The 14,164-nt window shown below is 40.3% G+C and overlaps 1 protein-coding gene across 2 annotated transcripts in view; it reads left to right on the forward strand.

Moving 5' to 3' along the window:
- The window catches only part of LOC124270156 (proton myo-inositol cotransporter-like), an 81,942-nt gene that overhangs the window by 62,319 nt on the left and 5,459 nt on the right, over positions 1-14,164 (forward strand). For both annotated transcript variants that reach the window (XR_006896692.1, XM_046705185.1), the window contains exons 2-4: positions 9,808-9,967; positions 11,730-11,941; positions 12,432-12,543. Coding sequence is in view for 1 of the 2 variants with exons in the window: in XM_046705185.1 (XP_046561141.1) it covers positions 9,808-9,967; positions 11,730-11,941; positions 12,432-12,543 (484 nt within the window). In the remaining variant the exon portion in view is untranslated. The remainder of the gene's footprint in view (positions 1-9,807; positions 9,968-11,729; positions 11,942-12,431; positions 12,544-14,164) is intronic.

Raw genomic sequence — 14,164 nt, forward strand, 5'->3', positions numbered from 1 at the left:
TCACATTCTGATGGTGTAATTGCATCCTTGTACGTGTTTACACAAGATAATAAGCAATTATTGCTTGATGAGTCCCATTACAGTGTGTACAAGTTCTTCAAACTACTGTCTGTCTCCTGTTTATAAAACCCTAAAAATCACTGTGTTTTGATGTATTTAGTGAAAGAGTTGCAATAATTTTTACATAAAATGCTAACATTGCTTGCTTTATTTTTAATTTGGTGCTGTGTGCTGTGTCTGTCTGATAAAAGCTTGTTGTTTACTTTTGTAAAAAGATACAATGTTTGTATTATTGTATTAGAGTGTTTACTTTGTTGTGATTTCTACAATCTGAAGAAAACATAAATTGCAGGCATTTTGCTTTTAAGAGAGTATTAGTATTCTTGACCTAGCAAGATATTACTTGTTTTGAGCATGGAGCTGGAGGGATGCTTCTCCAGTGTGGAACATGATTCTGCCATGGGTGCTGCTAAGGGACCGTTCATAATTTATGATGTGTGTGTGTGTGTGTGTGTGTGTGTGTGTGTGTGTGTGTGTGTGTGTGTGTGTGTGTGTGTGTGTGTGTGTGTGTGTGTGTGTGTGTGTGTGTGTGTGTGTGTGTGATGATGATGATGATTTTAGGGGGGTGTCACTCATTTTGTTCTGGGGAGGTAGGAGGGTCATCAAATTTGTACACATGTACTTGGGGAGAGGGGGTCTGCAATTTTGTACGTAAAAATATAGAAACATTATGCTTACAAAATTTGGGAAGGGGGAAGGGGGGTCATTGATTTTTTGTACATGACATGCAAGGGGGGTCACTTAATTTGTACATAAATTTTAGGGTGGGGTCAGTCACATTGTACATGCTTCTCCATAAAAATCATAATCCCCCCACCTAGCCATAAATTGTGAATGGTCCCTATTACTGTAGATCTGTGATGTATTGGTGATTTTGGAGTTGGGGGGAGGTTTCACCAGTGTTGAACATGACACTGCCATGGGTGCTGTGAATATTGTACCTCTGCGATGTGTTGAAATGTGAACTTAGAGGGATGCTCTGCCAGTATGGAACATGCTACTGCTGTTGTTGATTATCTGGAATTATTGAAAATAGTTTGATTGATGGACAGGTCTTTGACCAACTTGGTGCCCTGCATCAAATATGGAAGGCACACTTCAGACATTGACAGAAGTAACAAGTCTTCATAATTCGACTTCCAGTATGACACAAAAGAGATGATTCTCTGGACTACTTTACATCAGCAGCAGCTGACAGAATGTTGCAGTGAGGTGTCACTGATCTGAGGTGTAGGGATACATAGCAACAGGCTGGACAGCATCATACAGGTTAAATACAAGAAACATCAGTTTTCTGGGACAATTCGTCTGGACTACTTTCTAAATTTTGTCAGCATGATCATTTGTCACAGTTTCTGCTTTGTAAAATTCACCGCCACCATTTCCAAATTTGGAAATTTCAGCCACAACAAATACGACATGAAATATATCAAGTCTCAATTATCTGAACCGATTCACTCAATACAAAAGACAAAATAGTTGTGAAAATAGAATCGTGAAAATTATATGACCCCAAGAATCAGTGATGACACATGGCCTAAAAGGTAAGCATGTCCTCTGTCGTAGGAAGACACCTACATTAAACTGGACTGTTCCCCTTCCAAAAGATGCTGACTCAGGACAGTTCTATACTACGGGCGTTTTTTAAGATATTACAAGTTTAATGTCAGTATTATAAATTGCATATTTATGTCGAAAGTAACAGTGACATGTTTAACACTTTACTTATTTCTGTGTGCTATTCATGGTTTCTTTGTTGTTTTAACAATTAAATTGGATTTGGCAGGTACGTAAAGCAAGTTCGGAAACCCTGGCCTTAGAACGTCAGCCCTTCTGTTGGCTTTGATTACCTCAACAAGAATATCTGACTGCACAATCCACAGTGCTATAACTTTGTGAAGGCTCCAAGTAGAATCTCCCATCTTAGAATTAAACATCCACTTCTCATAGTTGGCTTAGATCTTCTGGTAGCCAGCCGTTAACAGATATTTATTGGATCTTTTCACGGATCACATTAGGGCATATTTAGCAGCCAATGTTTTAAAGGAGATAAAGGCATGTTTCGTTGCAAATGGAATTCACATCTGATTAATCGGAAATTAGAGATTTAGTCGTTATCCAAGGCATCTTTTGATGTTGTTGAGCTGAAAGTTGTAGTGATATTGTGGAAGTGATTGGGATGTTGAGGACAAGGAGGCCATGACCTGACAGTGTGACACCTTGTATTGTCAGGCCATTATGACTGAAGATCTGATCAACTGATGATAGTCTCCATGACCTGACAGTGTGACATTTTGTATAGTCATGCCATTATGACTGAAGATCTGATCAACTGATGGTAGTCTCCATGACCTGACAGTGTGCCACCTTGTATAGTCAGGCCATTATGACTGAAGATCTGATCAACTGAAGATAGTCTCCATGACCTGATAGTGTGACACCTTGTATTATCAGGCCATTATGACTGAAAATCTGATCAACTGGTGCAAGTCTCCATGATGGTCTCCAGGAGGCCATGACCTGACAGTGTGACACCTTGTATAGTCAGGCCTTAATGTCTGAAAATCAGATCAACTGGCACAAATCATAGTCTCCATGATAGGGTCAGCAAGGTCAAACAAGTCTCAAGGACACTGGAACAGATTAAGCGTCGCAGAAACAATTTCTTGTTGCTTATTATCGAGTAACTTCATGGATTTCCAGTCCAAGAAATATAAAATAACAAATAACTTCTCAGCTATCGTGTTAAAATGTTTTATGTATCAAGTAAAGTCTATAATGGTTGACATCAGCTGTATAGCACATAGCTTTTGTTAAATGTAGGCTTAACGAGGACAGCTCTCTGTGCAGCCATGAAAGTGACATATCTTTCTTTGAGCTGTAATTCAGAAGTCCATAATGTATTAGGTTTGTTAGAATCTTACTGGTTGTTTATGGTGGAGGTATTGACAGACTGGGGAGTGTTGGCAGGTCCAATCTGCTCTGAAATAGCTTCTCTACCTCCCCTATATTTACTAGTGGCAGAGAAGGGACGTGCGTTTGTGGCTAGTTAGTATTGATTTATCCAATCTGGTCATTTGTGGCTACCACGGGGCTGATCCCTGTGACTTGTCTTAACAAATTAGACCAGCATCCTTAATTGATAATACCAGTTTCACAATACCACCAATACTACCGTCTTTCACCATATTCATTAGCCTCAAGGCCAATCAGACTGGTAGACCATCTAGGTGATGGGGGTAACCGTTTCTCATTGGTTCTTTTGTTGGCCCCCATTGATCCCTTACGAGTGGTATTAGTAACAGTGAGGTGGGGACAGAGAGAAGGACAGTGGCAATGAGACAGGATGCTCAATGGGTATTTTAAGAGTCGACAGGAGAACAGAATCAATAGAGCTTATTGTGCTACATTACGTTCCTAGCTGATGTCGTGTGGAAACTATAAAATCTTCTGGTTGAAATGGAACCTCAGCATGTGGCATTGCAAATAAAAGGACATTTTATGCTCTGTCAAACTAAATACCATTCAGGGGGATTAAGAAAAAAATGAAGAACCTAACTACGGCTTTTAGTTATGGCCAGAGCATGTGTAATGTAAAATGGTGCCATTGAGAACTGATGAAGGACAAGGTAGAAAACCTAACGTCTCTTCCAGTAGAAGCACCAACGTAACACGTCTAAGATGTCAATACGTTATTGATAAAATGTCTAGTAAATCTGGTGCTACTGATTTATTTGTAAGACCATCTCGACAGCAGCACTGGACTGAGTCAAGTTAGCCGATCTATCGATGTGCTTTCTTCATTGAGCTTAATGAACTTTCCCATCGCCCACACACGGATATCTTATCAATTATCATTGACTTTTACAAAGACTTTTTAACTTTAGCTATTTGTGTCCAAATAATGCATCTTATCTTTCTTTACCTTGGTGATAATGATGTTTAGGTGGCCTTTAACTCAGTGCTAATTGGTCATGAGGCCACAAAGAAACAGGTGTTCACTAAGGAAACAGAAACAAAAAGACTGTTTGAAAAATAGATCATCTGTTTCAACCCTTTTGTACTGAAGATTACGTGTTTGTATACAGCAAAGTAACTTGGATATATACTACTCAAAGAAGTTAGAGAACACCATGAGAGGTCAACTAGTCTGAAAGTCTGTACTAGAGCAGGAGAGTTGTTGTTGCATTCTGATCACTTTCTGACACAGGGCAATTGTGTTACGAGTAGCGTAAGTCTGTACAAGAGCAGGAGAGTTGTTGTTGCATTCTGATCACTTTCTGACACAGGGCCGTTGTGTTACGAGCAGCGTAAGTCTGTACTAGAGCAGGAGAGTTGTTGTTGCATTCTGACCACTTTCTGACACAGGGCCATTGTGTTACGAGCAGCGTAAGTCTACTAGTCCAACGGTTCTTTAACTTCTTTGGTGTAGTATACATAAAGGTGTGACAGATCCTACTGTGGACAGAGAATGTTGTTTATTGTTTGAAGATTGTCTTGGTCAATATGTCAGAAGACACACAAATAGAACAAAGAGTGTCAGGTGTTGTTTCAAGTTAATTTCCTCAAGAGGATGCATGGAACAAATTTCCGACAAAAACAACTTTCTATGGAACAGACTTTTTAAAAATATTTTTGAAGATATTAAGATATCCATCTTTTTAAAATTTGAAATAATAGGTTGTGTTCAATAATATTTTTATATGGAATGCATCTTTATTGTATTGCTATCTTTTATTGCTGTCAAGATTAATTCAGAAAATCAATCCAAAATCAATATGGGAATGGCATACCTGTCCTGACTACCTGACTTACAATAGCAATGTACTGTTCAGTGTAATCCTCTCAATCCACAAAGAGACAGAAGGGTTACGAATAGCGTACCACAAAGAGACAGGAGGGTTACGAATAGTGTACCACAAAGAGACAGGAGGGTTACGAATAGCGTACCACAAAGAGACAGGAGGGTTACGAATAGCGTACCACAAAGAGACAGGAGGGTTACGAATAGCGTACCACAAACAGACAGGAGGGTTACGAGTCATGTAAGTCTGTACTAGAGCAGGAGAGTTGTTGTTGCATTCTGATCACTTTCTGACACAGGGCCATTGTGTTACGAGTAGCGTAAGTCTGTACTAGAGCAGGAGAGTTGTTGCATTCTGATCACTTTCTGTAAAAGGGCCATTGTGTTACGAGTAGTGTAAGTCTGTACTAGAGCAGGAGAGTTGTTGCATTCTGATCACTTTCTGACACAGGGCAATTGTGTTACGAGTAGCGTAAGTCTGTACTAGAGCAGGAGAGTTGTTGTTGCATTCTGATCACTTTCTGACACAGGGCCATTGTGTTACGAGTAGCGTAAGTCTGTACTAGAGCAGGAGAGATGTTGCATTCTGATCACTTTCTGACACAGGGCCATTGTGTTACGAGCAGCGTAAGTCTGTACTAGAGCAGGAGAGATGTTGCATTCTGATCACTTTCTGACACAGGGCCATTGTGTTGAACTCTGTCCAGGAACTGAACTGAGTTGCACAATAACAACTTGACTTCACCTTCCCAAGTTTATTGGCATTTTCTGTTCTCTAGCAATGCCAGCCCTTCTTAGAACTTGCATGACAGTGAAATATCTTACATGTCAGTAATATGAATTTATCATTTCAAGTAATTGATTTAGCTAAGCTTGAACATATAATTTAGATAGACCTTTCACTTGTTGATGGGTGCAGTGGATGGAATGGAATTGACACATTCATCTGTTCTGATACCTGGGACAGATTGGTTCCCAGACTCCAGGGTTTGGGGTAAATGGGTGATTTCAGACCTAGATAGGTTAGACACGGAAGTCTCACCCACGCACCTCCCAGTTATTGCTCACTCCCAGTATTGAGGAATACACTCCATCCATCATGCACCCTGGTTTTTATGATGATGTTGTTGATTTAGGATTGGTCTCAGTTCAATACCTCCTGCGTAGGTTAATGAACCATTAATCGCCATCCTGATGTAACATTTGCATGGACCTGAATGGAGCCATTTTCCATTGATTTTCCATCAGTTTTGAGTGTATGAGTCCTCCTACTCAGCAAGAGAGCCACTGAGAGGCGGCACTGGCACCGATCAGAGATGGACAATTTCCTGTGACACTGGGAGACATACAGTGATGGACATACGTAGGAGTACATAGGAGGGTCTTAAATGGGAGTGGAGGAGGGTTCAGTCAAGAAGCATCGGGTTAGTCTGAGCAGGGTTTAAACACACATGAAGTGCAGTCTCAGTTGGGATATGTCATATTTCATGTATGAATTATTTATCAGTTATCAGAAAATTTATTAGTATTTCTTTTTTATTCTGGTACATTGTATTACAGAATATGTAGTGAGCCTGTGAATTAACCATTCATTTATCATTCAGTATATCTTTGCAAATCCTGCTCTCGTTTTTACATGAAGATGAAATGTTGCCTTTGTTGATTAGGTAATGACATTTTTGTTTCCATGGAAACGAGGCAGAATTAGAAACAATTAAATTTTTAATGTGTTCATAAAATGTGTTTCAAACCTAGTTGGCATTTCATCACAATATTTTCACTGCTTTATATTACCAGAGGGAATTGGTAATATCGACCCCTTAAAAAATGCAAATGGCCGCCGATACCTGAGCAATATTGCACCCTGGCAACACCGTTCTGAACTTGGCGTAGAGCTGAATAGTTTCTAATCTTTCCAAATGAAGAGTTATCCCTCATTTAACGACAGTTTAACATTATGTTTTCCTTCAAGAGGTATTTTAATGCTTTAAATGTACATATTGTTTGAAACAAACACTTCGAGGTATCTGTGAAGTATCAACAGGAAGCAGGAATGTTTGAGTATTTTTATAGATATGGTGTGTTTCCTCAAGTGTATTTATATTTAGTCTGTAGTCACTTGGGAGTAATTGAACTGATGTGTGGAGGGGACCTGTTCGGGAGACAGGCAGGGATGAAAGACATTACCCCAGTAATCAGAAGTTACATTTCAATGCAACATTACAAGTGTACAGGTAATGAAATTTAAATATCAAACAGTAATATTTCACATTTAGAAACAACATTTTACACAAACACTCTTTATGGACTTTACAAGTGTACAGGTAATGAAATTTAAATATCAAACAGTAATATTTCACATTTAAAAACAACATATTACACGAACACTCTTTATGGACTCATTAAGAAAACATTACAACAAAACTCCATCATACAATTGACACCTCTATAGTCTCTGTAGTCTAAAACCATACTGGCCACGACACCAGTGTTGTACTCAGTAATCAGTGGAAGTAGTCATCCTGCTACTAGCACTGTCGTTATCAATAATACATCACAAAGAGCTAAATATACCAGGATCTGGTGCCAGAATAGAAATACAAGTATCTTGGGTGTCTTTGTGAGTTCTACTTGATTATTTATAGGCCTCGTCCCACTAGATGTAGATTCTCATTGATAACTTGTCACATGGTAGACAATCAATCAGTGTAGGTTGACGCAAAGGACGGGTGTAATTTCGTTAATGCAAGACTCGACTCTATGAACATGTTTTTATCAGGGTGATGCCCAAATAAGGACAGGGACATTGATTTTACTCAGGTGGAAAGGGAGATAACTCAATTTGATGGTAGTTTGAGGAACAGAAATTTGGTTAAGCAAATGACTCTGACCAATTTCCCCTTGGACAAACACTACCACCAGCATTAGGAGAATTTGATGTGGGGGAAACTTTGTCCCTGAAGCAATAGAGAAGGTTATATCTTACTTCAGTATTAATGAAGGTACACTTTCAATGATGGCTGACAAGGCAATTGCAAGAACTTGTGTACTTGAAACTGATGAAGCCACAAGCCTGATAAATATGTAATAGGTTCAATGCATCTTGAATACTTCCAAAATATACAGCTTTGTGTGAACAGGACAAAGCTTTGAGTGATGGCAATAAGTAGGTGTGAGGGTTGGCGCCATCCCAAAGGAAGGTCTGGCATGAAACAAAGATAAACATGTTCTTACTTCACTCCAGTCAGAAGTGAATTAAACTTAAATTTACTTGAATAAAACTGAACAACTTTTACTTTTATCAATCAGTGTTGATAAAATTGTGACCAGTAGACATGAGGGTGAGATTCTATTTATCATAAAAATCACTCTTCTTTAGTTTTCATTATGAAAAATGTACATCTCTGAACACGTACTACCATTAAACTTGCTGTGCAGCGATAATAACGTATGATAATCTACTAATTAATTTGGACAAAATTTCTACATGTCATTTCCAGTATGTCCTTTTATCTGAAACACATGATCAGGCTGCTTTTGTAAGCTTCATCCCATAACCTGAGATTTAGTGGCAGATCAATGCCTTCTGTCGCGCCATGAAAGACCTCATCTTTCTTTGTTACGTATGTTTTGCTTTAATGTTTTGATGATTACAACACGCTGTATCAGTTATGAGTTACCCGAAGAATCCTCCTGTTTCATGGCTGACAGTTGCTAGGCTGTACACACCGACTCTCTGATGCCACGTTATGCTCCATGTGTTCCCAGAGGAGACTCACAAACATTGTTTGGACACATAATGGAGCAGAAAGATAAAGGGTAGTGCATATCTGAAAGATGATTTGCACGAAATGTCCTGAACTCACAAAGGAAGCTAAATATAGGGGAAATCTTTTGTACTCTTCACTGCTGTCAGAAAACATCCATGACTCTAACAGAAAGCCAAATAAAGGGGAAATCTTTTGTACTGTTCACTGTACTGTACTCGGACAGAAAGCACAATAATTGGTGACCTTCATGCTGACACACAATCAACCAGGTCACTAAGCTGAACCACCCTATCCATTTGTTTCTTCTCAGTAACAAGCACTGTTGCTAGGCAACTATATTCTTGCCTGGAATGCCAACAGATTCCCATTATTGAATAACAGTTTTGATACATCAGTGGATACTTTTTGTCATGTATCTATTTTTTATGTTTATATTATTATAGGATGTTTATATAGCGCACATATCCACGCAACTAATACATACTCAAGGCGCTGGCATTTTTGTCCTCGATCATTGGATTTTCAATTTCAACAGCATGTAGCAGGGCGTGAAATCATCCCACAGATGACATCCTTACCTTGCTACAGGCACAACATAATATCGTTCTCAACTCCCTGGGGAGGATACAACTCTCGAAGCCACTAGGTGCACCAAGTTATTGCTGCTTTCCCATCCTTATGAGGTACCCATTCACACCTTTGTGGACTGGGACACGTAGTCACAGTACTTTGTCCAAGTTTACTGCACGTTGCTGTACCCTCAACTAGGTATTTGCACTTATTCATGTGGCCACCATCTGGTCATATACCACGGATTCATGGGTTCTTTTAAGTGCACAGGGTTGTGTACTGTACACTAGGTGCTGTGACAACACTGAAAGAGTCTGCACACAAAGTTGACTCCAAGGTTTTTACACCCGGTCACAGGTGGGCTCGATCCCGGCACCTCAAGCTTGCTGGATCAGTCTAGCCTGGCACCTTAGACAGCTTGCCAACCATGAGACAGCTTGCCCACCATGTTTAGTTTATTCAAGATGAAACTGTACTATTAACACAGAGACTTGTAAACACTTACGTATGTAGTATTTGACCATACTACAGAACTTACATCGAGATGATAAGAGATAGGTAGCATTATTCCTGCAGCTCAAGATGTACATTTGTGTGTTTCAGGGCTGACATCAACAACTATCCCCATGTACCTGGCTGAATGCTCCCCCTCCTATGCCCGGGGGTCGCTGGTGTCCACTAACATCGCCATGGTGGCCTTTGGACAGTTCATGGCCAATGTGGTGGATGGGATATTTGGAGCAGACACCCAGAATGGATGGAGGTAAGCTTATTTCACCAGAAGTTGTATGTCAATTTCTTTCTGGCTCTGTTGTAAAATGGTCCTTAGTTTTGAAAGTGTCGTAATGGAAAACTCATTTCAGAATTTGTCTTTGTTCTTCATGTTTTCTATACATGGTTGAAAAGCTTTAAAGTGTTGTATATCCTGAGTTTTGTGTGTACATGCTGTGATTCTGACTTTGTAGCTGGTTGTTATAGGAATGAAGCTGGTAGTTTGGTAAACTAGTCTGTTTTAAAGCCTCAACTTATTTTCATATACATATTTGCTGTGATTACCAAACATTAACTACTGAATTCAGCAATATACCCAAATATGTGTCCTGACTTCTTGGCTATAATTCCATTTTTGCATAATAAGAAGCATTATACACTGCACTGATGATTATTGGCTGGAATCACCCTGATTATGATGTTGGCACTGGGCTGTGTACCATCCATGATCCAGTTCATTGCTAGATCCTCAATGTTTCAGGTACATGTTGGCACTGGGCTGTGTACCGTCCATGATCCAGTTCATTGCTGGATCCTTGATGTTTCAGGTACATGTTGACACTGGGCTGTGTACCGTCCATGATCCAGTTCATTGCTAGATCCTTGATGTTTCAGGTACATGTTGGCACTGGGCTGTGTACCATCAATGATCCAGTTCATTGCTAGATCCTCAATGTTTCAGGTACATGTTGGCACTGGGCTGTGTACCGTCCATGATCCAGTTCATTGCTAGATCCTCCATGTTTCAGGTACATGTTGACACTGGGCTGTGTACCATCAATGATCCAGTTCATTGCTAGATCCTTGATGTTTCAGGTACATGTTGGCCCTGGGCTGTGTACCGTCCATGATCCAGTTCATTGCTAGATCCTGGATGTTTCAGGTACATGTTGGCACTGGGCTGTGTACCGTCCATGATCCAGTTCATTGCTAGATCCTCCATGTTTCAGGTACATGTTGACAGTGGGCTGTATACCGTCCATGATCCAGTTCATTGCTAGATCCTCCATGTTTCAGGTACATGTTGGTACTGGGCTGTGTACCGTCCATGATCCAGTTCATTGCTAGATCCTCCATGTTTCAGGTACATGTTGGCACTGGGCTGTATACCATCCATGATCCAGTTCATTGCTAGATCCTTGATGTTTCAGGTACATGTTGGCACTGGGCTGTGTACCATCCATGATCCAGTTCACTGCTAGATCCTTGATGTTTCAGGTACATGTTGACACTGGGCTGTGTACCGTCCATGATCCAGTTCACTGCTAGATCCTTGATGTTTCAGGTACATGTTGGCACTGGGCTGTGTACCATCCATGATCCAGTGTATTGCTAGATCCTCCATGTTTCAGGTACATGTTGACACTGGGCTGTGTACCATCAATGATCCAGTTCATTGCTAGATCCTCCATGTTTCAGGTACATGTTGACACTGGGCTGTGTACCGTCCATGATCCAGTTCATTGCTAGATCCTCAATGTTTCAGGTACATGTTGACACTGGGCTGTATACCGTCCATGATCCAGTTCATTGCTAGATCCTTGATGTTTCAGGTACATGTTGACACTGGGCTGTGCACCGTCCATGATCCAGTTCATTGCTAGATCCTCCATGTTTCAGGTACATGTAGGCACTGGGCTGTATACCGTCCATGATCCAGTTCATTGCTAGATCCTCCATGTTTCAGGTACATGTTGGCACTGGGCTGTGTACCGTCCATGATCCAGTTCATTGCTAGATCCTCCATGTTTCAGGTACATGTTGGCACTGGGCTGTGTACCGTCCATGGTCCAGTTCATTGGCTTCATGTTCATGCCCGAGAGTCCAAGATGGCTGATCATCACGGAGAAGGAGGAGAAGGCGAGAAGGGTCCTTCAGTCCATGAGAGGACAGCTAGACATCGAGGAGGAGTTTGAAAGCATCAAGAATACATGCACAGAGATCAAACAGCAGCAGGCATCAAGAGGTCAGTACTACCTGGCAGTCAGATTGAGATCAGCCATTTAATATTTTAAGGGACTCAGATATTTTGGTCAGTCAGAACTTCAAGCCAAACAGTATTTTTCTTAGATTTTAAGCATATACTTGGGAAGACCACAAACTCCATATTTTTCAGAACAAAGTGTCCATTGAATAATGATACCATCTTCTTCCCTTTATTTCTCTAGTTCTTTTTCTTCTCTCTCTCCACTCTCCACCCTGTGTGATACCCATATCTTATGTTCCAAGTCTGATAATCTTGAATACTGTTAAATAGCACAGACTCACTCACCCTGAAGACAAGGCTGTGTTATTTTACAGTTAGTTCGCCACAAATGTCTGTATTATGTTAGGTTGAATAGGGCAGCCTGTTCAACAAGATGGTATGCCAAAACAATGTGAACAGTATGTGTGGTGTTTTGGAACAGGATGCCTAAATGTTTTGTTTAAATATTATAACTATATTTGTATTTCAGCACATAAACCAATATTCATCCAGATGCTTCAGACACCTGCTATTCGACGAGCACTAATAGTGGGATGTAGTCTTCAGATATTTCAGCAGGTTGCGGGTATCAACACAGTCATGTAAGTCTTTTTTTGGTTTTCACAAGTAGATGTAACATAAGGACAGTGTAAATTAATGCTCCCTATCGGAAGGCAATGATTCAGTTATCATTTTGCTGTTGGAGTTAATTTCTAATAGTGTCTTTTATCAGATCGTTTAATTCCAGTGTACAAGCTTCTGCCTTCTTTATAAGTTTGACCCGTGAAGGTCTGGGTTGGAATGAACCTTCAGTAACCCATGCTTGTCGTAAGACTGACTGACTGAGTTTGGTTTTAGGCCGCTTTTAGCAATATTCCAGCAACATCACGGCGAGGGAAACCAGAAATGGGCTTCACACATTGTACCCATGTGGGGATTTGAACCCGGGTCTTCGGCGTGACGAGCCAATGCTTTAACCACTAGACTACCCCACCGACCCCTTGTCGTAAGAGGCGACTAACGGGATTGGGTGGTCAGGCCTGCTGGCTTGGTTGACACATGTCATCGTATCCCAGTTGCGCAGTACGACACTCATGCTGTTGATCACTTGATTGTCTGGTCCAGACTCAATTATTTACAGACGGCCTTCATATAGCTGGAATATTTCTGAGTGCACTGTAAAACTAAACTCACTCACACACTCCCTCTTTATAAGTTTGAGGCACATGCTGGGATGTATTTTATCTGATGACCAGTACATTAATTACTTTTAGAACTACAGTATGCCCGACACATTTTATTTCAGTTCCTCTAATCCAGATAACTGTGAAAGTTAGCCAAATAAATTGGAAATGATTTGAATCCTCGTAAATCAATGTTGGAGTATTAGAATTATGACAGTCCTTGCACCGGATCAGGATCTGAAGTTGAAATGGCGCCAATTTTGGCAATCTGTGTACTCCTGACAAGGATAGTCATAACAGATTTGTTTTGAACATATTCAAACAAATCAATTTTTTATCCTCAGACTTTTTCATTATCTGAAATTTCTATGAACAAAGCTCTGGGTACAATGTGCCAGTATCATGAATAATTTGTGAACAAGAATCTGTTTCCATTATAACAGAAGGATCTGGAGAAAATGTTTGCTACAGACGGATGTCTAGACCAATTCTTGTACATTTTGTAAGACTTCCCTGTGGCATGTCTGAACCATGCTGGTATTTATCAACTGGTTATTGTAACTGACACGAAGATGTACAGTCGTGGCATCAGCATCTCGTGTGGAGATTTGTCTGCCCAGGAAAGACTCTGTTTCCCTAATCACCGCTACATTAAAACATGTGATATTGTTTATCTCAACTTTCACAATCGTGCAGACGGAATCTAGTTAAAGGCATTTATCAAACCATGTTCTTTGTAAATCTAATAAGAATAGGAAACAGAAAGAGTATAGCGTTAATTTGTCAGATGACTCAATCAGTGAGATTCATTCAGAGTAAATTGCCTCGAGTCTGTTATCGACCTCTCCTATCAATAATTCTTCCTCGTCAATAGAAAGTGCAGTTTGAATGAATGGGTCGATACCCTCTTCAGTGATATGTCTCAGAATTTCATTGAGTCAGTGCACCAAGAGAAGTTGCATTTAAAGGAAATTGGTGTTAGTCAGGCCAGGAATGTGTTCAATAAGTGCGGAGGCCAGTCCTACACAGCATGAAGGAA

The sequence above is a fragment of the Haliotis rubra genome, unplaced genomic scaffold (genome assembly GCF_003918875.1).
Source record: "Haliotis rubra isolate DU_JTF1 unplaced genomic scaffold, ASM391887v1 Scf15, whole genome shotgun sequence".
Taxonomy (NCBI): Eukaryota; Metazoa; Mollusca; class Gastropoda; order Lepetellida; family Haliotidae; genus Haliotis; species Haliotis rubra.